General features: G+C 38.3%; 1 protein-coding gene across 1 annotated transcript in view; it reads left to right on the forward strand.

Annotated features, from left to right (window-relative positions):
• Nucleotides 1-22,954, forward strand: part of CAP2 (cyclase associated actin cytoskeleton regulatory protein 2) — a 57,850-nt gene that overhangs the window by 11,789 nt on the left and 23,107 nt on the right. The window contains exons 3-5 of the mRNA XM_085310072.1: nucleotides 8,011-8,088; nucleotides 20,523-20,666; nucleotides 20,900-20,985. Of these exons, the coding sequence (XP_085166198.1) occupies nucleotides 8,011-8,088; nucleotides 20,523-20,666; nucleotides 20,900-20,985 (308 nt within the window). The remainder of the gene's footprint in view (nucleotides 1-8,010; nucleotides 8,089-20,522; nucleotides 20,667-20,899; nucleotides 20,986-22,954) is intronic.

Raw genomic sequence — 22,954 nt, forward strand, 5'->3', positions numbered from 1 at the left:
TCTGTTCCATGTATGAAATGTAGGTTTGCCTTTCCTCGGGGAAGTGAGATCTCTCCACAAATAAATCCTCAACACAGACAATCAGGGCTACCGAAGAGTTCTGCACTCGGGTTTCCATGGAAGAAAAGGAATGAGATTTTAAAAATGGTTGTTCTTGATAACAGCCAAAGTTCAAACTTCATCTGTTCAGTGCATGCTGTTGGTTTGAAGAAGTAATGCATGCTTTCAGAAATACAAAATTTAGCTCCAAGTAATGTTAGAAAATAGAAGRTTTGGAAGTCTGTGAGGAATTAGAAAACTTGAATGTACAGTAGTTTCTGTTCTCTAGTGAAATCCTAGAGTGGGTTGTTTTTCCTTTCCTGGCTTTCTTTGACAAACCTGCTTGTTTTTGTCAGGCTAGTTAGGGTGAAGAGGTAGAGCTTTTTCAGGAAGACCTTTTCTGTCTTTTGTAAACCTGTATGCAGGTTGGGGGATGTCCATCCATTTACCCCTTTCTGTGTGCTCTCACACCAATTCATTCCAAACAAATTATATCTTTGTCATGGTATAACCTTTGATATGTGATTCATTAGTGTCACTTGTTAAATTCATTCTGCTTGTAAATTTGCATGCTTTTCTGAGTTGTCATTGTTTTATGTTTCATATTTATATTTTATAGTTCTCTTCAAGGGTCCTAGGGAGGTCAAACTGGAGGCAGGTTAAAAACAACCTRATCACTATTTGCTGTTACTCGTACTCTAAAACTCTTAAATTTGCTGTGACAGAGTCTTTTGTTGTTAGAAGTTCAAACCAACAATGATGGCCTTGTGCCATCAGTTTAGTGATGTATTCTCTCTACTGTAGAGAAGACATTTCTTCTTATGGTGTTTTTATGTTAGTTTTTACGATGTTTTTATCAGCTGCTTGTTTTTTACAATTATCAAATAATTTACAATTATATATTGCAAAATCAGAACATGACTTTCAGAGCACAAATTCTGCACRGCTGAGAATCAGTTTGGGTTATGTCCAGTCTATGCATTAGCACCAGCATTTAGAAGCTCAGGTGTTGTAATATGCCGTAGCATCTTTCACTTCTACTGAGAAGTTCTTTAAATGTAGATCCATGACCATATGTTGTGCAATGAGATGGCTTTGAAATCTCCAGCATGTGACTGGCCCCTTGCAGAAGACAGTCATCTGCAATGTGAATGACAGTCTTGAATTCTTGAGTATCTTCAAAACCATTAAGAGAATAAAGGTATTGAAAACAAAAAAACTCTTTAATTTGTGAATAGATCACATCTTCCGTAATGTCTGGACTATTTATTTCTGCACATATTTCTCTCTGTTTTTCTATGCTGCATCTTCTGGAATCTTGAACTCTCAATGCACTACATCTGTTGTCAGAACTTCCTGAAAAGGTGACAGGAATAGAGGTCAAAATYGTTCTGGATTTTGGCTGTTATTAAAGATATTTGTGGAGTCTGAAAGATAAAAAAGCAGTTTAGGCTTTAGGAGAGCAACAGCTAGTTAAGGGTTTTGGTCTGGACTTGCTCTTCTTCTCCGGTGGGTGGAAGTTATTAGAGATGTTTTGGGAGAACATGGTCTCCTACTGCTTCGCTTAACAGCAACCAGTAGCCTCAGTGGCCCTGCAGTTGAATATTTACATGTTTGAAACATGACAGACATACAAAATATGTTTCTGCCACTGAGGTAAATAAGRAATTATTTAACAAATTTGACATTTAAATGATATTCATTAGGTTTTAAAGTTAGCAATCCCTGGAGATGAATAAGAGCAGTTCATGTCTCTCAAAGGTAGTGGAATTTAGAGTAAATTCTGTAACCCTGAGTAGACTATGGATTTTTATGGTGCAGAGTCTGTATATTTTTTCGCTAAGGCAACAATTCCATAATTTATGTAAAGGAACTGACTAGGCTAGAAATACATCACGTCTCCGGTTCGTCTATATTGTTTGTTTTTAATAAGGTGGAATAAAATAGCAAATAGATGAACAGGGATTTACCCCCCCAAATTTTATCTACCTGCCTTGGGTCATTAACATTGAAAGATCTTTAGGATCCGTATGGTTGGAGCTCCATCAGATCTAAGAGCTGTAAGAGCTCTGAGTGTTTTAATTCACAAGTAGCATTATTAAAAGGTAAAGATAGTGAAGCTAGATGCATATGCTACTCAAAAGCAGCAAGTAAGTAATGTTGGCTAGCATTGTGCACAGTTACATGACACAGTGGTTAATGCATTGGCAGATACAAACAGCTAGAGAGACCAGCACTGCTACAACCTTAGATTGGCACTGGACTGGCAGTAGCAATGCTGAGAAATTTTAGCAAAACTTCCCTAATATAGACATAGCCATGGAAGCTGAAAAACACTTAAAAAAAAAAAACAGTAACAGAGAACGGCTGATTGGTGGTAGCCAAATGTGTCCGACTGAAAATAGAAAAGAAATTATCTGGGGAAGAGTCTAGCTCTATCAGAATCAGTGGCAAAATTCAGTTTTGATCAGAATTTCAACCCCGTTTTCCATATGAACCTGTGAGAGAAAGGTAGCAGTTTTTTCTTTCCTTTCCTTTTCCAGTATAAAGTACACTGTTTGGAGAACTGCCACTGACTCTTCAGCATTTGGACCAATTTAAAAAAAAAATCTACATCAGCCAATTAGCTGTATAACATAAATACTGTCTCTGCGGCTGGTCTGGATAGTTTCTGTGAWCCCATAATTAATCTGAACTCCATTCTTTTCCCATTTCTTGCTTGTCCCTTAAAGCCACCAGCCACCTCATCAYTTCATTTTGAAGAGCCTCCTGAACACAAAAAAGTAGCCAAAGACAGACTTTTTCTCTTCTCTGGCGGTACTGGTCTCTTTAGAGAAAGGGTATTTGCTCATAGCAGTGGAGTTCCATTTGTTATTTTCATTTGCTATCAGTCCTTGTGTCTTTTGCTAGACCCAAAAGATCCACAATTATTTCCGGAGAAACTATGATTAGAACTTTGAACTACTAACTCCCAATCCTTTCACCTCACTTCTTCTTTAACATTTTGTTTCAGAATAAAGATGTGAAGAATATTTTATAAGTAAACAGATATGTATTTGCAAATTTTAGATAGATTTGCAAATTTTCACAGTTAATGTAGGAGTGTGTATATATATGCAGCAGTATATTATTGTCCAACAGTAGAAGTCAGTGGATTCAGGTGTTTACATTATGTTTCTCAGTGGTATGACTCTGAGGAAGTATGTTATTAAATACAATTTTATTCATCAAATTTAATATTATCAGGTCAGTAGGGTAATATTCTCRACAAAATTTCATTAGGAAATCCCTTTTTTTGTTTCTCCTACTTTTATTTAGTTTTATTATTTTTTCCTAAGATTGAACTTACTTGTAACTGGAGATCTGAATGCATGTGTCCAACTTCCTCTTGTATTTGGCCAGACTGTTGTCACATAAATAATACTTGTATTTATTAGTACTTGGATACCAGGGTGACGGGCAACTTAGATTGAATAAAACGTTTAAACAGAGAAAGAGACAGATCCGAAGATCGTAGCTACTCTGGCGAACTGAGCAGCCCCGAACCAAACTTAGAGCTGTTTAAGCATCAAGTTCAGTGCGTCTAAGTTCAACTCGGTCTGAAAAAGCGCTGAGTTGCCTGGAGTCYGTACTCGCCCTACGTTACGCGAGTCAGAGGCGTCATCACTGTGAAGTGACTTTCACAGAGCCTTTTGGCAATTTTTTGAGCAGTGGCTTCTGCAAAAAAGCAAAAGCRAGTGTCGTATGGCGAGGGAGCAGATTAAACCTGTGGAAGTGATCTCTGAGMGGTGCGATTCCTCCTTTGACGTGTGCAGGGCTAACTGTAAAGAGGCCTGTCCCTGCTAACTGCTGCTGTGGTGGGCACAGCTGGGTCGCTGGCTGGGTCCTTCCAGCCAGTTATGGATTTTGACAGGAACATAATTGAGCTGACACTGAATATGTCAGAATTCTCTTCAGAGCATGTTACTCACCTGACTAATCTGTCTAGCACACCTGAGATGAGGGATTCATACACCTTAACCCACAGTTTACYGACAGGGAAACTGAGGCAGAGACTGGGATGCTACGCAGTCTTGGCGTTCAGGCCCATGGGCACTGCCCTTCTCTTCCAGCCTGTATGGCAAACTGGTAAAAGCAGAGCAGGAAGCACTTTGAGRAACTTGCTTCCTTCAAAATGTTTACCTTAGCTGAAGCATCTGCCTGATGATTGCCGTACCCGCGTGTAATACCCAGAATGCCAAAAGGACTACCCAAAATTTTTAGGTGATAAATGCCTGTTGCTCCAAAATACGCCCATTTCTATCAGCAGATGGATGTGTGGAAGTTTGAATTATTTTTCACTGTGATAAATTTACTCGTGATTCCTGTGCAGTTTTGCTTCATTGTTATAATTCATTAAAACTAAAAGGGTTTCAGCTGGTTCTGCTCTGTCATAAAACAAGCTTGATTTTCTGTATCTAGGAGCACTTTGTTTTTGTTTTATATTCTCTTCCATCAGCAAATGAAGCTCTATCTTAAAAAAGTATTGGTTCTTCGTAGCAATTTGGAAGATCACTTCTAAACCTCACTGCTTAGACAGTGAGGTTCTACTAAACCTCACTAAATTTGAGATAAGGATTATTTATGACCCAGTTTACAGACCTGTAATCATGTGCTGATATTATGCTTCTCTTTGATGTTTACCATATGGGAAAGAATCATCATATTCCTCAGCCACTATGTTGCTAAGCAAAACAAGTGAAACTTCAAATTTATCTTTGTAAGACAGATACTGCAATGCTCTAAACATGCAAATAGGCTTTCTCTGCATCAGTTCTGATTTAAGCACATCTTTTTTTAACGCAGCTAGCGCTGCAGACAGTATTTGAGAAGAAGTCTTAAAATGTCCTCTCAAATAGTACTAACGCGAATGGTACTAACGCTGCTGTAGCTCTTCTAGAAATATTTTGCCACATCCATTCTAGACCTGCATAAGGTCTTCTCACAAAGCCACCTCAGTGGCCCAGTGGCTCTTTGGCTTGAGTGTCCCAGTCTTCCTCCAGCCCTTCCAACCTAACAGCCACAATTCTTTGCCTTGTTTTACATGGGGGCTGCTAAATATTATTGCAGACATGTTATCTGTATCGTTTKCTTATTCCTCTCAAGTGTTGAGTCAGTCCTTCTTGATAATATAAATACCTTCTAACTTTGTGTTGCCCACAAATTTCATGAGGTCATGGCTAACTCRTCCTTTAGAACTCTAATAAGCATATTGATAGCTGATTAAGGCTGATCCCTGAGTAACACAACTAGCAACTTCCCTCCTCCCAAATAACACCTTCCACAACATATCCTATTGTTGTCTCTCTTTTTTCAGCTTCTTATCCAATCAAGAGTTTTTATGTTAATTTGTATCATTTCCACTTGAAGTAARAATCTCCCATGAGGACCTGCAATAAGCATTTTATGCAATAGCTATATATATTAGCTACATGTATTATCCTTGAAACAATCCCTCAAAGTAACAGACTTTTACCACTGATAAAAACACACTGTAATTTCACCCATTTTTAATTTGCGTCTGTGTTTTTAATCATTCATTTAGAATCTGTTCTAAATGTGCAGAATGTTGAAGTCAGACTAACAGGGATGAAATCACTTGAGTCGCTCCTTTTCCCTTTTTTTGAACATATTTGTCCAGCATGTCATTGCACGCTTATGTCATCTGGTACTATCTTCAAATTATATTTATTATAAATATTTTCTACTTGTGCTTTCATCTGTTACTATTTTCAGTACTCTAGGATGAAGATGATAAAAACCACACAATTTTGTCATGCTAAGCTATATATATTTGACTTCCCACTTGAATGATGTAATTCCATTGCTGTATTATCATTTTCCTTAGTTACCCTGTCATTATCCTCATGTACATCAACTTCCTTGAAAAATGGAGGCAAAGTAGTTATTCAGTAACTGGTAAGTTGTATTTCAAGAGTAGTGTAGGCATGCCCAAATTAGCCTTGAGGCCACTGCAATGGCCTCCGTTCTTTCCTTGATCACTTTTTTTGGTCCCATTAGCTAAATAAACCTATGGCTTTATTTTATTTTTCTGCTTAAGGTACAGGTTTCCAATATTCCTTTGTTTCTACATTATATAGTCCCTAAAAGATAGTTCTGCTTGACAATCCTTGATAATCAAAGCCTTTTCCCATCCTTTGTAGGTTCTGAGCTTATTCTTAATATCTTCCTTTAGTTATTTATTCATCCAGAGACATACAAACCTTTTCCTACAAGTTCTCCATTCTGCACAGCATGCGTAGAGTATTTCCATTCTTAGTGTAAATCTATCCTTCTCCTGCACTCAGATCTTTTAAGTTCCTCAGTCTAGTCACCTTCACTCACTGATTTTCCTATTTTCTAAACGCTTGCCTTTCTAAAATACCAAGCTTTAGCTATAAACCTATTTTTGTCCATCTTGCATTTTAAGGATAATTGAATCAGTTTGTGATCACTTCCTCCTAGAATATTATTTTTTTGGTCAGCTCTTTTGCAAGATCCTCCTCACTCACRAAATCTAAGCCTAAAATAGCACTATAGTTTGTTGATTTATAACTTTCTGTACCAAAAAGTCAGTCTTCTGAAATGTCCAAGAATATCTGAACCTTGCCATTATTGATGGTATTTATGTCTATGTCTGGAAAATTTAAGTCTCCTATACTCATATAATTTTCCCTTATTTATTTCTTCATCCATTTATAGGGATGATTACCCTCTTCCAAATCTCAGCCTGTCAGGCAATAACATCCCCTTCTCCCCAATTACTGGCCAAGTTGGGCCTCTTTTACCATCCTTCCTTGCAGTGATTTTCGTCCTAACAAATTGTGTTTTATTCATGCCATCATGTTTTAAGATGAATAAACAGAATCTGGCTGTTTTACTCTGCTATAACTTTGAATTTCCTGACTTTTATGTATTTTAAGTTGCATCCACATAGGCYTGTATATAAAATTTCCTTGTTTTCTTTTTAGATTGAAGAAACCCCAAGGAAAAACAGCATTAGCTTCCCCACCCTTTCACAAAGTGTCTATAAATGTACCCATTCATATCAGATTAACTTAACAGCATTTCATTAGGTTTGGTTTTTATTTAGCAATATACACTATTTATGAATAGTTCTTTTTTATACCAATAATACTTTTTCCTAGTCACTAGTCATCTACCTGAATGAAGTATAGGTGATGTACTGATTAGAGGTGGTATATAGGTGTAGGTGACTAATCAATGTACATCATTCATAAGGTACAGAAGATGTACAGTGTTCAAAAGAAAAAAAGGAAAAAGAAAAAAAAAAAACAGGAACTGGAACACTAGGGAGTGTAGAGATTTAGCTCTAATTCACATTGTTATCATGTAAACATTTTGTCAAATGGAGATTTAATTCAAATTCTCAGGTCCTGTGAGGGGAGATTGCCCAAAAATCATCAGCTGCCATCTGTCACTGCCTTTGATCTTAAGATCTGCATATAGAAGGAGTGAAGAGTCCCTCAAAAATGTGCCAAGCTCAACTCTTCCTAAACATCTTTACAGACTTTAAGCTACAGTTCAGCAGGTGGAGGTCGCAGGTCGCAGGTGTCTTGGGAGTAACACATTGTTATTGTGCATTCAGAATATAAACGTTGCCATTAAAATGCCTAGACATTCTCTGAAGGGTTAAAAATGAGAATTGAGTCCTCCTCTGATTAATCATCTAAATGAGATTTGAGTGCATGCAAATCAACTCATTTTATTTCCAATCTGCGGAAGATAGATTTGCAAAAAAAAACTTACAGCTAAACTAGTACGGTAATATATTTTTGCCAGTCAGTGTTGCTGTGATTTAGATGAAAAGCAGCAAAAGGATTTGAGCTGTCACATTTGACTTTGAGCTGCCAGAAAGAGCTATTGTGAGTTACAGGTAAGGTTTAATTCGTATTCTTCTTTTTCTTACAGGCAGAGATGGTCCGTGCTGCTTTCCAAGCACAAAGATCTTTCCTGGTGTTAGCATCTCAGTGTCAAGAGCCTCAAGAGGTAAGAAAATCAATACAGAGTTTCAAAAGGACTATATTAAAAAGCCTGTGTTCATGTATGTTTAAATATCAATCCTTGCATTTTCTTTTATTTGTTCTTTATTTATACAGAGAACTTAGAGTTTTGCTTTTACTGCTGTGAGTGAGGTACTGGAATGATTGTAAAGCCATGCCTCAGAGATAAAAAGAACCTTTTCCATATAAAAACATGTAAGGTCTTTGAAGAAACCAAAGGAAATCTCCCACTTTAGGCCTAGAAATGGGATCAATGAACCTTTGCAACCTGGAAGAGCCATGGACTAGAATGGCTTCTTACTGGCCCCAGATGAATGCTCTATTACAGACTTTGAAGTCAGGAGATAATGCTATTGAGAGAAAAAAATGATTTTTATCCCTTAGACTGAATGTTCTCCAAGGTGAGATTCAGGTTAGACTAATTTTGGAAGGGAGGCACATCATTTTGTCAAGAAAAGGAAACATTTCATATCAAGTTGGTTTATTTCCTTATTTTAGTGGTAACTTTTAATCTCCTCCTCACAACTAGAAAGTCCAGGGCGGCCATGGAGCTCTTATGACATCTCATTTGTAGTTTCTGTAGGGCACAAGGTTTTGGCTGGTATCACTGTGTCATTCCWGGGAACAACAGTCATCCAGCCTTTCTGTAGGACTGTCCTTGAATCTTCCTTCCTGGAGTATGCAGAGAATGAAGACTTCCTTGTACAGTCCCTCCATGGCCTTCAACTCTAACTTGTTCTCATAGTGCCCTGCCAAGTAGTTCATTAAACTCCATATTCCCAAAGAGATTTCCCTACAATTAGTATGAATTATTGAAGCTTAGCTGTCACCATTGATCTTAGAGGCACAAATTAAGTTTTTCTAATCAGTACTTTTTAACGGCAAGAGTATTCAAGAAAAACAAAGCACAGATACTCCAAGCAATGCTTATGCAGAGTACAGAGTACCATGCAAGAAGGGATCGGTTGTTTTTCCAGCTGTCCCTTCTCTCAGAGAGTAAAATTGGGTCACGACTCACAGAGAATGGGCAAAATTCCCGTTGGTACAGGCCTCAAGCAGTCATTTATATTGGCTGTGAATACAATTGCACCCAGTGACCCACAAAACTCTTCATGCTCAGAGGTAAAGTATTCTTCCCTATTAAGTTTCCAATGGCCCATAATGTCATGTGATGTTTGCATGAGAGTCCCAGCTCTGGTAAAAGTAAAAACCATGGCTCACTCGTTGGCCTCTTGTGATGGTATGGTATCACCATGAATTTCTCTGCTTTTCAAGTGAGAATTGAAATGGCTTCTCCCAGCTTTTTCCCTTACAGCTTTCTGAGCTCAAGTCAAAGCTGGGAAAATCATAAGTTTGGCCTAAAATAAAATAAAAAGATTTAGGTACTTGTTATTTTATATATTCAGAGTCAGTAGAAAAATGGAGTCATACTTTGAAGAATTTTTCAACTGTAAGAATTAGAAACTTTAATAAAAAATAAAAGCAAGGAAACAAAAAGAACAGAAGTAAACAGATTCTCAAGGAATCTAACTGGGAAGTAATACAAGCATTAAGAAAAGCAACAAATATTACAAACCTCGACATAAAAAAAMCAACCAGACTTGGCCATGTATATCTGTATGTCTTTGCTTCATGTTATCAAGCTTGCACATATTTTTGCAACTTGTTCAAGGCRTGAAGGTATACATTTATCATTTAACTGTCTTTTAGCACAGAGGAAATGCCACATGATATGTGCGTACATATCATTCCAAAGTTAAAATGTCAAAAATATTAAGTAGGATTAAGTAAGGTTCCTTGCTCAGTGAAGACAAGACCAGCCCAGTTATGATTTTTTTTAATGTAGTTTTAGGTACATGTTTTGGATAGGCATCCAAAAAGCTATATTGTTGTTAATTCTTTTTCTCTTTTTTACACACAGTTTTTTGCATAGATACTCATTCAGACCTGAAACTGGTTGAAAGCTGCATGTGCTGTGCAGCTTGAATAGTATTTTCCACTGCAGAGACTGAGTGTTYCAAGCACCAAGCACCAGGCTTTTTATATCTCCATGTCAATGGGGGGAAAATCCTATTAGTAAAGCCATATTGGTCAACARTTTTGAAAAAAGCTGGTTAGCACGACATAACCCAGGAGAAGGAAGGAAGCAGGAGTCCTCCTGCTCCAGAACGGTATCGATGTGATGTCATCTGGGCTCTGGTTGTAGTTATAGCCTAGAGCCACAGAGTCAGTGTGGAATCCAAACAGGAAAGCTGATCATTAGTGTATCAGAATGCACAGAGTAGAGAAAAGCAAATGAAGATGACAGCGTATCTATAAATGCAAGAGAAAAGACAGTAATTCTGTCATTCAGCTGTCTAGACTGTTTGCTTTATAATGTAAAGCTGTGAATGAGCCAGCGAGTTGCGCTTATGGCATACCAGCTTTGCAGACATTCAGAGACAGCGGTGTGGAGACTGAGGGGATTTACTGAGTTCCTGGCATGTTGGGATGTCATACACGGTGCCTTTAAAAAAAAAGAGGGAGGAGAAAATGCCCTGGAAAAATAAATTAGCTCAGCTCTTGCAGCCTAAAAACCAATGAACAAAGAATTCAAAGGAAAAGAAAGCTCCTATATTTATAACAATCTRCAGATTTTGTTGTGGTCAGCAAAGAGAGAAAAGAGAAATATCTATTGTACAAAAAGCAGTATTTTTTCCTTCTAATTTTAAGAAAATGTTGAATGCTCAAGTATTCACTTAGCTCTGTAAGTCCTACTATGAATTGCTAGCAAACACCCTTCAAACAGTTAAGTTGCTTTTGCTCARTTTTGCTTTCTGTGAATAGCGTTGATATTTTTTCATTTCAGAATCTTTTGTGCGCAGCCTTTATTATCTGTGTATGTGAAAATAGTAGGCGAAGAGAAGGTAATTCCAGCTGGCATACCAATCTGGCATCAACTGCAATAAATTACTTAGCAGAGAGCATGTTCTGTTACTTTTTATGGTCATGTTCTATATTTGTATTTGCAGTGGAAGAGATCACATGACAAAAGCATCGTTTGATGTTACTGTTTGTGTGTGTCCTAGCTCATGGCTGCTGGATACAGACTCATTCTGCAAGATGACATTCTTGAGTTCATCCACTTACAGAAATTTTTTTCTGATGCCAAACTTTAAACGTTAAAACTAAAAATCGTCCATTATAAATTGTTTATTACGTAGGAGATAATAAAGGGTAGATGGGAGAGGAAAAAGAAATGAGAGTGTTGCTATATTCTGTGAGAAGCTGTTGAAAAAACATTTTGAGAACTTACATGTTGCTTAAACAATTCATAAGAAGTGTTTTAACATAAGTCTTCAGAAAACATTATGAAACACTTCAGATCTGAATTTCCTATTCCACATAGTCTAAACTAAATACAATTCTGCATAAAACATTATTATTTTGTGGTATAATAATTTTAGACATTTTTAGTCTTCTTGAGCAGGTTTATCTGTTTAACAGTTTTTTAAATGTATGATCTTGAATACTGACATAGGAAATCAGTGCTCAAAGCCACTGCATTAAAGCYTTTGTGAATGGTAATTTATATACCATCTTCTCTTCATGAGCTGTTTCATTTCACTTTAAGAGTTCACATGTTTTGTGGGAGTTGCTTCGAGGGGATGAATGAGCCATTGCTACCATGCTGGGAGCTAGTTAATGAGATAAGTTTTCCTATAAACGTATGTGGGATAAGCTTCAGATCTGTGTCAAACTCATAGTAACAGATAGTGCTCAAATAAGTAAGGTGCTGCTGTGTTTAACAGAGCTACTTGCACTGATTTTATTCCTCAGACTTGTTATGTGAAGCAGGGTGAGGTTTTGTTAATGAAGTCATGGTGCATATGTTGACATGGTCTATTCACTTGAAATTATATTTCAGCATATTTGAGGTAAGTCTTCCTACAAATAAAAAGACAAATGTCCTTACAGGTAGGCAAACCTATGAATGGAAGCAACTCTTGGTAAGATGTATTGCACACAGATTTAAATGACAGATGAAGTTCAGACTATAAATGATTATATAATTTTTTATAGAAAAAAAAAACAAAAAGAAAAAACTGCTGAGTTCATATGACTGCCAGAGCTCATGGATTTAATTATTAACACTATGCAGACAAACATTCCAATTAAATACCTACTTTAAATACCCAGATACTATACACAGTTGGAAGGAGAGAGATGGAAGAMAGTGAGCAGTAAGGGAGGCTTTCCTTTTCGTTTTTTTTCCTACAAAAGGGGAAAAAAAATGAAACCCAGGAAAGTGTATTTGAAGCTATGCTGAGAGTTATAAGAACAAATCCTGAAGTTTTTAATGTCTTTGTGGTCAAGCAAAAATCCTATTCTAGAGTAGAATAGTTGTGACAATTCTTTGAACAGAGGACTCATTCTCAGAATTTGTATGTAGAAATTAAAAATGGAGATTTACAGTTCCCTACTCTCTGTCAGTATAGGATTGTTCTTTTTTTTCTCTCTTCTATTTTTAAATTACTTCAATAACAGGGCTCCTGGGACTTCTTATTCTACATCTTAGTAGGATTTGTTTTCTAATTATCTTGACTTCTTTTTTCCGCTTATGTCATTCCAATTCGTACTACTTTTCCTCATACTTACTAGGATCACCCTTAGTGTTTTCCAAAAATACAAAGACCAGGATTTCCTCACCTTTCAAATTCATTACTTAGTTTTAGCAAAAGAGTTTGAGCCAAGTTTTGCTGCCGTTTTACTTGGTTGGTTGACAGCTGCAAACCTGCACCTTTATATCTAGAAATAGCTTAAGCAAGAATTTGGTCCAGTCTTTTTAAGGTCCTCACGTCCCGAATTTACAAAAGGTGGTGAGACTGACATGGAGAGAGCTTGAGAGTCCTGAGCCCCAAAGGGGACCCCTTCCYCCCTCCTGTTCTCTGAAATCTTGCCAAACTGTTGACATATTTCTGTTATCAGCAAGCCTACGACTGCAGCAAGACATGGTCACAGCCGCAGTGACCAATCTACTGACAGTTTTCAGTTGCTAGTCTGCCACCTTACTGTGTTCACAGGCTCATTTTTGGATATTGTTTCCAATTTTTACTCGCTTTCAGGTCCACTTAATTAGTGCTCATTGAAAGTATATTGCTGCTTCCCAAATAGCTTCCTGCCACCTGTTACTCCATAATTTTGTCTCAAAGGTGCTAGAYTGCATTTAACCAGCCTCAAGCTCATTATATTTTCTGATCATGTACTTAGCTTCTGTATGTATCTTTGTACCACTTCTCTTTCCTTATTTATGTTTGCTAAAATTCTCAAGCTAATAGCGCCTGCAGTGGGGAGCTTGATGTGTTGGAGGTTCAGTTCTGTCCCAGGGGCAGAGCACTCAGCCTGGGGAGGGTCCACAGACACGTCGGGATCTAGGGAATATAGAAGGGCTGTATCAGTGTGACACCTCCGTGGCTGTGTAGAGGAGAAAGAGAGCCAGAGCTGCATGTTATCACACAGCCCTAGGCTGGCTCACATCAACACCACCCGCTGAAGCCTCTCCTGTGCTTGATGCTCTGCACAAGAGTCAAGCTCCAGTAAGCAAAGGCTCCTTGCACCATTTTAGTCTAGTTCATCCATACTTGGACTGTCAATGATATTGCCCTCTGAGGAAGACATTATCCAAGATGGTATGCTCTATGTAGTCTAGCTCCTTATCTAACATAACTGCTAAGCAACTCTGGAGATCCTGTAGGCCCTTGTTGGAATTCTGGTGTGCCCTAAAATAAAGTCCTAATATTGTTAGGGTAGTTTTCAATCCCTGCAGCAATGTTCATATTCCAATTCTTTTTGCCATGTGAGATCCCACTGAACTATGCTGATGGRATACTCCCTTTCCCATTAAGTCTCATGTCTCATTCTTGATTTTTGCTAAACACAAATCTGAAACAGTTCACTCTTTTCTCTTTAGTACCCGGTTGCTCCCCAAGATTTTTCAATTGTGCATAAATGTCTAAAAGGGAAGACATTGGGRTTATAGCTGACTGAAAAGCTAGGCTTGTGGTTCACAGGGTATTCYAGTTTTTTCTGAGTCTAAATTCCCCATATGGGACCTAACTGGCCTTACAAAAACACATCTGGTCTGARATGTTGTGTACAACACAACTGTGGCTCAGCAGGACACGTTTGCTGACAGAACTTKGCCACTTGGAACGTCCTGGGGCTCACAGACATGCACTACGATCACAGCAACAAAAATTGAGGAGTAAATCAAAAGCTTGAAGACTGCTCATTTGTGTGATTCTTCTTGTTGATCAGACATAGGATGCTGCTCATGGGCCTAAAGTAGGAGGACTGCTCATTGTGGAGTGGGTGTGCTTTATAGCGTGCTGCCCATGGAAAGCTGAAGTGGAGAGGAAAGGCAATATATGGAGCATGCAAGTCCATTTAAAAACAGTCAAGAGTCCTAGCCAAAAATGCTAGGTGTGATTCTGTGTTGCTATAAACTGATGCATGCAGTTTGTATCTGGCCCTGGATTTCTGCACTGGTTAGAAAATATTTGTCTTACATGATCTTCTCTATTTGCTCCCCTAACAGTTAGCATTTCAAAATAAACCCCAAAATGACTGAACTAATAATTTGGCATGGGGCGGGGGAGGTTTGGTGTTCCCTTTTTTTTTTTCCTTTGCAAAGCACAAAATTACTAGAGCTAATACGGGCTGTTAGATCAAGAATTCATGTGCTATGTAAGAGAAATAAATGTTAAACACTAATTAAGTCACTTTGAAAACATATGGATGTATCTAAGCTTTTGTCTATCTAGCTAACAAAGCTAAGCAGCCATTTCTGCGGATTCATCTCCATGTGCCATAGTCCTGCTGCTGCACAGCAGTGAGTCAAAATAGCAAAACCTGTGTTATTGGCAGGTAGAGCAAACACTTGTTACACTATGATGTTGAAGATTTAAAGTCTGAAAAAACAAACCAGAAGAAATTAATGTCTCTCTGCAGTAAGTTTACAGGAGACCTTTGAATCCTGAATGTACCAGAAGAGTAGAGGGAAAAATTAATGGYCATAAAGACTTTGTAAAACAGATTTCTCCGGTGAAAATTAGTAACTATTTGTAGAGAAACCATTAACCTAAAGTAGGTTATACTGCAATTCTAAGTATAAGTATTGTGCATCCAAAACAGCTTACTTTCTGCTATGCAAGGTTACAGGATGATACTGTAGACCGATAGGTTGAAGTAGCTGATAGAGAAGAGTTGCAAATTCCATCCCCTTCAGAGTGAAWCTGTGGTACTAAATGTGAAATACGTTCTGCAAAGAGAGATGGAGATGAGAAATGCAAAGTAACAGTTTGGCAGCTGWCAGTGAAAACTGATAATATTTAACTCTAGGAGAAAAAAAGGGGAAAAAAAGAAAATTGTAACCATTTGAAGAATCCAAATTTTTACCACAAGCAGCATGATTTGGAGGCTCAAGGTTACTAACTAGCTTAGATTCACCTCTGAAAAWTTGTATTTTCTGTATGTTTTATATGAAGAGGTAGTCCCTCAGCCTAATCTGAACACTGATTCCATTCAGACTGTTGATACACTGGAACAGTTACAACATYGCAGCACAATCTTAGGATTCCCTAAATGGCAAAGCAGCAACAAAAAAAGACAGGCCTTTCATACACCACATATATACAAAAAAGGAGGGGCTAAGTCCAATTATAGGAAGAATTCTTTATAGATTGCCTTTTACAAAATGCAAATATTTGGAAATAAGGGAAATACAGTTAATAAAAGTATGTTAATTCTAAAATCGTAGCTATCTGTAGCAGAAAYTCACTAGCGATCGCAAAAGCTACTGGTATTCTTATAGTCACGGGATGGGATTCCTCTCAGCAGCTTTAACTGTCCAGGTGGGCATCTTGCCTAAGCTGGCTTTCTGGGCGCTCTCCGCACTAAACGGCAGCACCTCCAAAGCGCCGTCTTCCCACTCTAATATCTGCTAACAGTTGGAAAAAAATTCCTTGGGGACGTCTCTCTCTCCATTTGCAGCAGAAGGAATCGAGTCTCAGCTGGCAGCAGACGCTCACCTGTTAAGCTGTTAGAAGAGGGGGTGGCGGATGCCGTCCGTGGCCTGTGCTCGGCTCCGTGCGAGGGTAATGGCTGCATCCGCACCAGTCTTCAACTCGCGCGGGGAGCGTGTTTTTCATGCAGAGCAGCCCCGCTTACTACGCTGCGGTTCACCTTGCACAGCAATGCGAAATGYGTATCTTCCTGAGGGAGTTAAATGGGAAGATAGCTGTAATCCACGGTTTGCAGCTAGTCCAAGATAAGCCCCCACGAATGTGCGTAGCGTGAACGTTAGGTCCTCAGCACCTTTTCGCTTTACCGAACCGCTCCTACTAGGCTGCGCTACTTGCTAACATGYACAGATCAACTCCATATTTCAGCTTGCCTATGTATAACGCAGGTATGATGAAGCTTTTGAACTGACACAAGAAAAAAAMCAGAGCTGTAGACTGGGGACGGCATGCAATTAAGATTGTAGCACGCTGTTCTGGCTGCAGCTGAGTAAAATTAAAGGGTTGCTGATCCCAAACGCTCTCAGCTTTCTCCTTCTGCTCATACGCCAAAGGTTGCCACCCCCTCATTTAGCCTAACTTAGAAGTATATTTGTTCCCTCACCGTGTTTTTTTCATAACAGTCCAGGTTGCTTTAAACACTTTAATAGTGTTCARTAGGCCTGAACTGTGTTGCTAACCGTCAGCATAAAAATACTTCAGTAAATAATCTCAATCCCCAACCACACAAGATTAGCTTAAAAATACAGATCTTTAAAAAATTGTGTTCTTTGTTTATGTGCTGTGTTTGGAGTCTTTGTGATTCATGCTGGCGCATTTCTGCACAACGAGCCTGAAAAATACCAGTTTTCTCAAAGGAAAGCTAAGATTTTTTTTTTTTTTTTTTTTTTTTTAAATCAAGCTGTTCTTTAACTGAAGATATACAAATGTTTGAGAATACTTCTTACAGTGTCACTAGGCCCAGAGCTGGGCAAGAAGGACAAAGCCAGTCAATTTACCATGACTTAAGGTGCAAATCACAGAAGTTTGGCAGTTCACCTGAATTGCACCCACATGCCCCTCCCCAGCTGAACCTGTCATGTGGGAGACTTCTCATGTGAGTATTATGGAAAGCTTGAAGGAGAAGGAAGCCTGTCCAGTGAGGTCTGTTGGAATATGCCGTGCCAGGCCAATTCGTAAGGTTGGGCATAGACTGGTGAACCTCAGCCAAAGACCAAGGCAGATCTTGTTGTATATTGTAACTTCTTTTGGAGTTTTTTGGATAGTTCAGTAGTCTTACTACACTGGTTTTCTAATAAGAATTATAAGGCATGGATTAAAGCTGTCTGGTTGTTTAGGTATTAATATCTAAAAAGACCATCTGGTTTTAASAACTATTTAAAAAAAGACAAAGGCATACTGAGAATTGCTTACAATATTTTTTGTTTGTACCACTGTTGCATTTTTAAACATTTCAGCAGAAGTGATATTATAATAGGAACAGTGTTTATAGAAAGACTCTTACATTTCTGTTAAACAACTGTACCATGTCTTAAATGACAAGAAATTTCATCTAGCACATGCCAAAGGCATACTGAAGATTTTTCCAACAGCTCTGATTATCTTCTTGAATTCGTTTTTTCTTAGAGATACAGTATAGACAATCATTTTATTAACAGACAGCTGTTTTAATATTCATGGCAATAAAGAGATTATTCTTCTAGAACAGCACAAGCAGTTCCATACTGCAGAGCCAAACAAGAGTGATTACTGCCAGAATTAATGAGCCTTTCCATACCCATATGCCATATACACTGTAATTCATCTGCAGTTTAATCACTAACTAAAGATTCAGAACTGACTGCRGGGAACAGGACTCAATCAAGTGATTCCTTGGGGCCCCGTATTCCTAGGTGTAGGAATAGGGCAAGTCCATAGAGAAGAGAAGGCTGGTTATACTGTTTGTATAATGGAAAGCAGATGGAATAGTGTTGAGTATCTCCTCAAGCCATTTATTTAGCTGATCACTAAAGCATCAAGTGAATTACTCTGAGCTACCTTGCTTAGCAGTATGTATTTCACCTTTAGAACTCCTGCAGTGGACTTTTTCTGTGAAATTATTTAAGTATGCTACATTTTTATAAAAAGGTGATTCACTGGACAGGTAAAAAAAGTCATATGTCCAAAGGGATAGAAAGTCTATCTGTATTTATAAGAGAAAACACTTACAAATGTGGTTGGGAGTTTCTCCTGCAATTCAGGTGGAGTCAGGAGCAGTGAGTCTTTAGTCACCATTCAGAAAAATGTTTGCTCCTTATTTATGACATTTTATCTGTAGATATCAAAGCGTTCTACAAAGAAGAACAATTATATTTACATAATTTCTTATATAGGAAGTTGGAAGACAGAAAGGTGAAACAGCTTTCTTGATGTCTGATGATAATTCATGGAAGAGCTGCAAGCAGAACCCAGTTACGGACTCTGCCCTGTTCACAGAAACGTGCTGCCTCCCAGAGCTGTCTAGATATACCAGGCATCTGTGGAGCTGTATTTTTAGCCTTGATATTCTCTTTGGCTGGAATGGGGCCATGACGATTCACAGTAAGCTAAAGACTGTAAATATCCCTTAGACTTTATAGGAAGAAAATTGGCATAATATCAAAGCAGAACAAGCACCTTCTTTAATTTCAGCTTTGTTAACTACTGTCATACTTGAAAGATTTCCCTGTAAAATAAGAAAGAACCAACCAGCTGCGGCATGTTGTAAACAAACAAAAATTAGATGAATTCCGGTAGATTCTATCATATTATGGTAACAAAATTATTTTTTAAGAACTACAAGTCACAGAGGTTTCAGGGTTTCTTCGGAGTTAATGACTTACGCTGGTCATTAAGCCGTAAAAAAGGAAACTTTCTATCTCCCGCTAGTACCATAAACATTCATTTTCTCCCAAGCCACTTCTTTGTAGTAAAAGACCAAATATCCCTGTATATTTCAGATGCATTCGGCCTTCCTCAAAATGACCTTACCTCTAAAATATTAAGGCTTCATAGTTGGTTCAGAATTTCTTTAAAAATTCAGAGCCTCTTTTTGTCCTGTTTTTGGTGGTGTCTTTTGACCTCTGTTGATCCAGAGTAAACACATTTAAGATAACAGAATTCTATAAAGCAGAGGTCTCATGGAAGGATGGGAAAAAATATCTTACAGATGACAGACAGCAAGTAGCACATACACCTACATGGTTTTGTGTGTGTCATGACAGCAGTAGTCTTCAGGAATACAAAGACTACTTTTCTGTAGCAAGTAGTTAATTCCCTTAAAATAAATACTCCTGAGAAAAGATGAAGGAAAAAAAAAAAAGTTTTGCTACACTGTCAGGTAAATATTTGAGTGTTCTGAGTGCTTTCTGAGAAAAGGGCCAAGGAAGATCAGAATGGTGCACCCTTGTTGGTGGGACATGGTGTGGGTTCTGTGAGCATACTCTCAAATTAAAGAATTAGACCTCTTGGTGGAAACATTTTATAGGGTTGCAAGATACAGCAGTTCTTTTGCTTGTAAACTAGCGACTGCTTCTCTCTCAACAGCAATGTGCTGTTCCTGAGTGGAAGAATTTTTCCCAGCAAGTTAGTGATCTAATTAGTTTTTCTGAGACGTTGGGCTAGCCTGATTAGCTGATTCACTTTTCACAGAAGAGCTTCGATAGCTTCTGCRTTCATTCTGCTCTTCTTTTCATTCCATGCAGTATTCCTTCTGCTCAACAGTCATTCCCCTGGATACCATTCGTTTCTGATTAACACAGGGGAATTTCCCCAATCCATGGCTTGCAGGCAATATGCTTCCCATTAAATGCTCCCACACTGCTTGCAGCCAAAGGAAGTCAAAACTTTAAAACTTGCCATTAAGGAAAGCTAAAACTGATGTTGTCTTCAGTGTATTACTCTCTCAGTYTTGTTGTCAGTTGATAAGAGGCTGCTGACCTAACAAGTAGTTTGTATTTCTTATAGAAAGAACAACTTGAGTAATAACATGAAAAACTCAAGCCAGTATAAAGACTCTCAAGAAGTTCCAGGGATATCACAAGAAAAACAGAAACAATTCTTTAACTCTGTGATACAGGGTCTCTATGGGTCCTAACCTAGACAGCATGTAAAACTGCTGCCAGTACTGAGAGTAGTTGATGCTGCAACGCATTATTAGTACTTAATGACTTGTGCATTTTGCTGCTGCAGCTGAAGTAGGGTAATTTAAATTGTTCCTTCAAYGTAAGAATACGCTGACTTTTTTTCCCAACTGCTAAATCAGTGGGCAGGATGGACGATGTTAAACCACGGAGTGTTTTTGGCCTGCTCGTTATGACAGCAGTGTCATGCTTTTTTGCAGAATGAGGTAGCGATGCTTCTCAAACCAATATCAGAGAAGATTCAGGAAATTCAGAACTTCAGAGAAAGCAACAGAGGAAGTAAGATGTTCAACCATCTCTCGGCTGTCAGTGAAAGCATACCTGCACTTGGGTGGATAGCAGTGGTGAGTTGCACACAGGAAGGCTGGGAGGGCTGTGAAGGTACTTCTGGGTGGTGTGACCAGAACAGTTCAAAATCTTGCTGAACTTTGCAGTCTCATCTGCATTGTCCTTCAGTCTACCAACACCTTAGAAGGTGTTTTATAATATACCTAATATATCAGGGAAGRTGTCTGACTAATATTTTGCCTCCTTTCTCTTTCTGTTGTTTCCTGCTGCTGTGGGGTGATGGTCCTAGTCTCCTAAACCAGGCCCTTATGTCAAGGAGATGAATGATGCTGCTACCTTTTATACTAACAGGGTGTTAAAGGACTACAAGCACAGGTATGTTGCCAAGCCCCAGTATCTGCTAGCTGCAGGGAGAGAGGAGAGTATTAACCATACTAATAGGGTTTCCAAAGCCATCACAAAACGAATTTTGTAGACTACAAGGTATTAGATAAAATCCAATTGCAGTAGCGTATTTTCCACTCCTTGTCTTTGACCTGTGAGAATGGCAGCAGCACTAGCAATGCTGATGTTGGCTCTCTGCAAATGATATGGTTATACTTAAATGTTCTGTAGTGGCAGCATCATAGGCATACATGCAAATGTGTATTTACATACGAAAAGACAGCTAGCTAGCTGCAACATGTCCTTGTCTCGTTTGTGCACTGACATTGCTGCTGTTCTTGCTCTGTGCTTGAAACTGAGCATTTCTAATTAGCATTAGAAAATGGGTTCTAGGAGTATACAGCTGAGCATCTACTTCCGTAGCTCCCAAAATGATTTTTTGTACTATTGCACTGTTTTTAAAGAGCATGAAGAACTCACAGAACAGCTTCATGAATAAGATCTGTGAGAGAAACAGAGAAAATATAGGTGCCCTTTCTATTCCCTTTCTAAAAAGCTTTCTATCAGTCCTGTTGACTTGACATTTTTGGAGGCCAGATTTTTACTCCTTTTTTATACCCTCAGTCAAGAACAGTATTTGCAGATGACTTTTTCTTCTTTAATGATCATTTTATATATCAGATTAGGTTGATAAAAAACATWCTTTGTCCTTTTATTCATATTAAATGACAGCTTTACAGCTGCTCTAGTTCATGCATCTATCACCYGGCATCTAGCTTTTATCTAGCACCTTTCTTTAGAAAAGGTGTAACAATTCTTGAACTATTTACTCTCTCTTAGGTAAAATCTATGTCTATATTTATATGTATGTATATAAGTATGTGTGTGTATTTTTTATGTTGTATGTATGTGTATATATACACATATTTATATATTTATAATGTATTTTTGATATACTTTATTTTATACATAGAATTATATGTTATTCTTGAAGYGCTAGTTTATCTGCCTGGCATAACTGAAGTTCTTTGCAATGTAACTTTAGAAATACTTATTCTGGAGAAATAAAATGTCTCTCATAAAGGTATAAACAGGGTCAGAAACATTAGATATTAGGTTAGTTCTCCTGATGAAAAATACCTTTCCTGTTTTTCACTGAACATTTGATCAGATCACAATGTCTTTCCAAGCAGTGGAAGGTTCTCCCTTGGCTTCAGTAGGCTTTAGAATAAACCTGCTGACCGAGGTCCTCAGCAATGTTAAGCATCAAAATCCAAAGGAAGTAAATTGAAGGCAGACACTCAAATGGTTGTGAGCATCTAGTCCTTAACGATCCATAGGATCCGTAAGCAATTCTTAATTGGATCTTCATAAGTAAGGTCTCCGTCCCACAGGCAGTTTCTCCTGGACATATTTTTTGTTCTCACTTACTGTCCCACTGAAGTCCAAGCCTCTCAAACACAGTACTTTTAAATTCTTGACTTACAAATATTTTAGTCTGATCACTATAACATGATCTAGCATTATCTAACATAGAGCTGAATGAAGCCTGTTTTATGAACAGTCCTCATTTCAGTTAGTTTCTCTTAGTTTTGTGACACTGATGTGACACTGGCTGTGGCAATGGCTACATTTGAACTTAGAAGCTAGAATTTTTTACAGAACCCACTGATTTTTAATTTTCTAAAATTCAGGACCCTGAGACTGAGTCTCAGTAGCTGGTGAAGAGCTCCGYATAGCTTTAGTACTACTTCAGTTGACTTTGAGCCTGAACAGGATGATGACACACTCTGCCAGTGGGAAGCAGCCTGTCCTAGAGCTGTCCTTTGCCCTTGTTTGTCCCTCTGGAAGAGGACAGAGGCAGAAAAGCTTTCTGGTCTGGCAGGCATCAGTATCCATAGTGATTTGACTGATTTGTCCTCGGCTGTAAGGCAGACATTAGGCTTTACCTGCTTTAAAC

The sequence above is a fragment of the Rhea americana genome, unplaced genomic scaffold (genome assembly GCF_003343005.1).
Source record: "Rhea americana isolate MKP2758 unplaced genomic scaffold, rheAme1 scaffold_31, whole genome shotgun sequence".
Classification (NCBI taxonomy): domain Eukaryota; kingdom Metazoa; phylum Chordata; class Aves; order Rheiformes; family Rheidae; genus Rhea; species Rhea americana.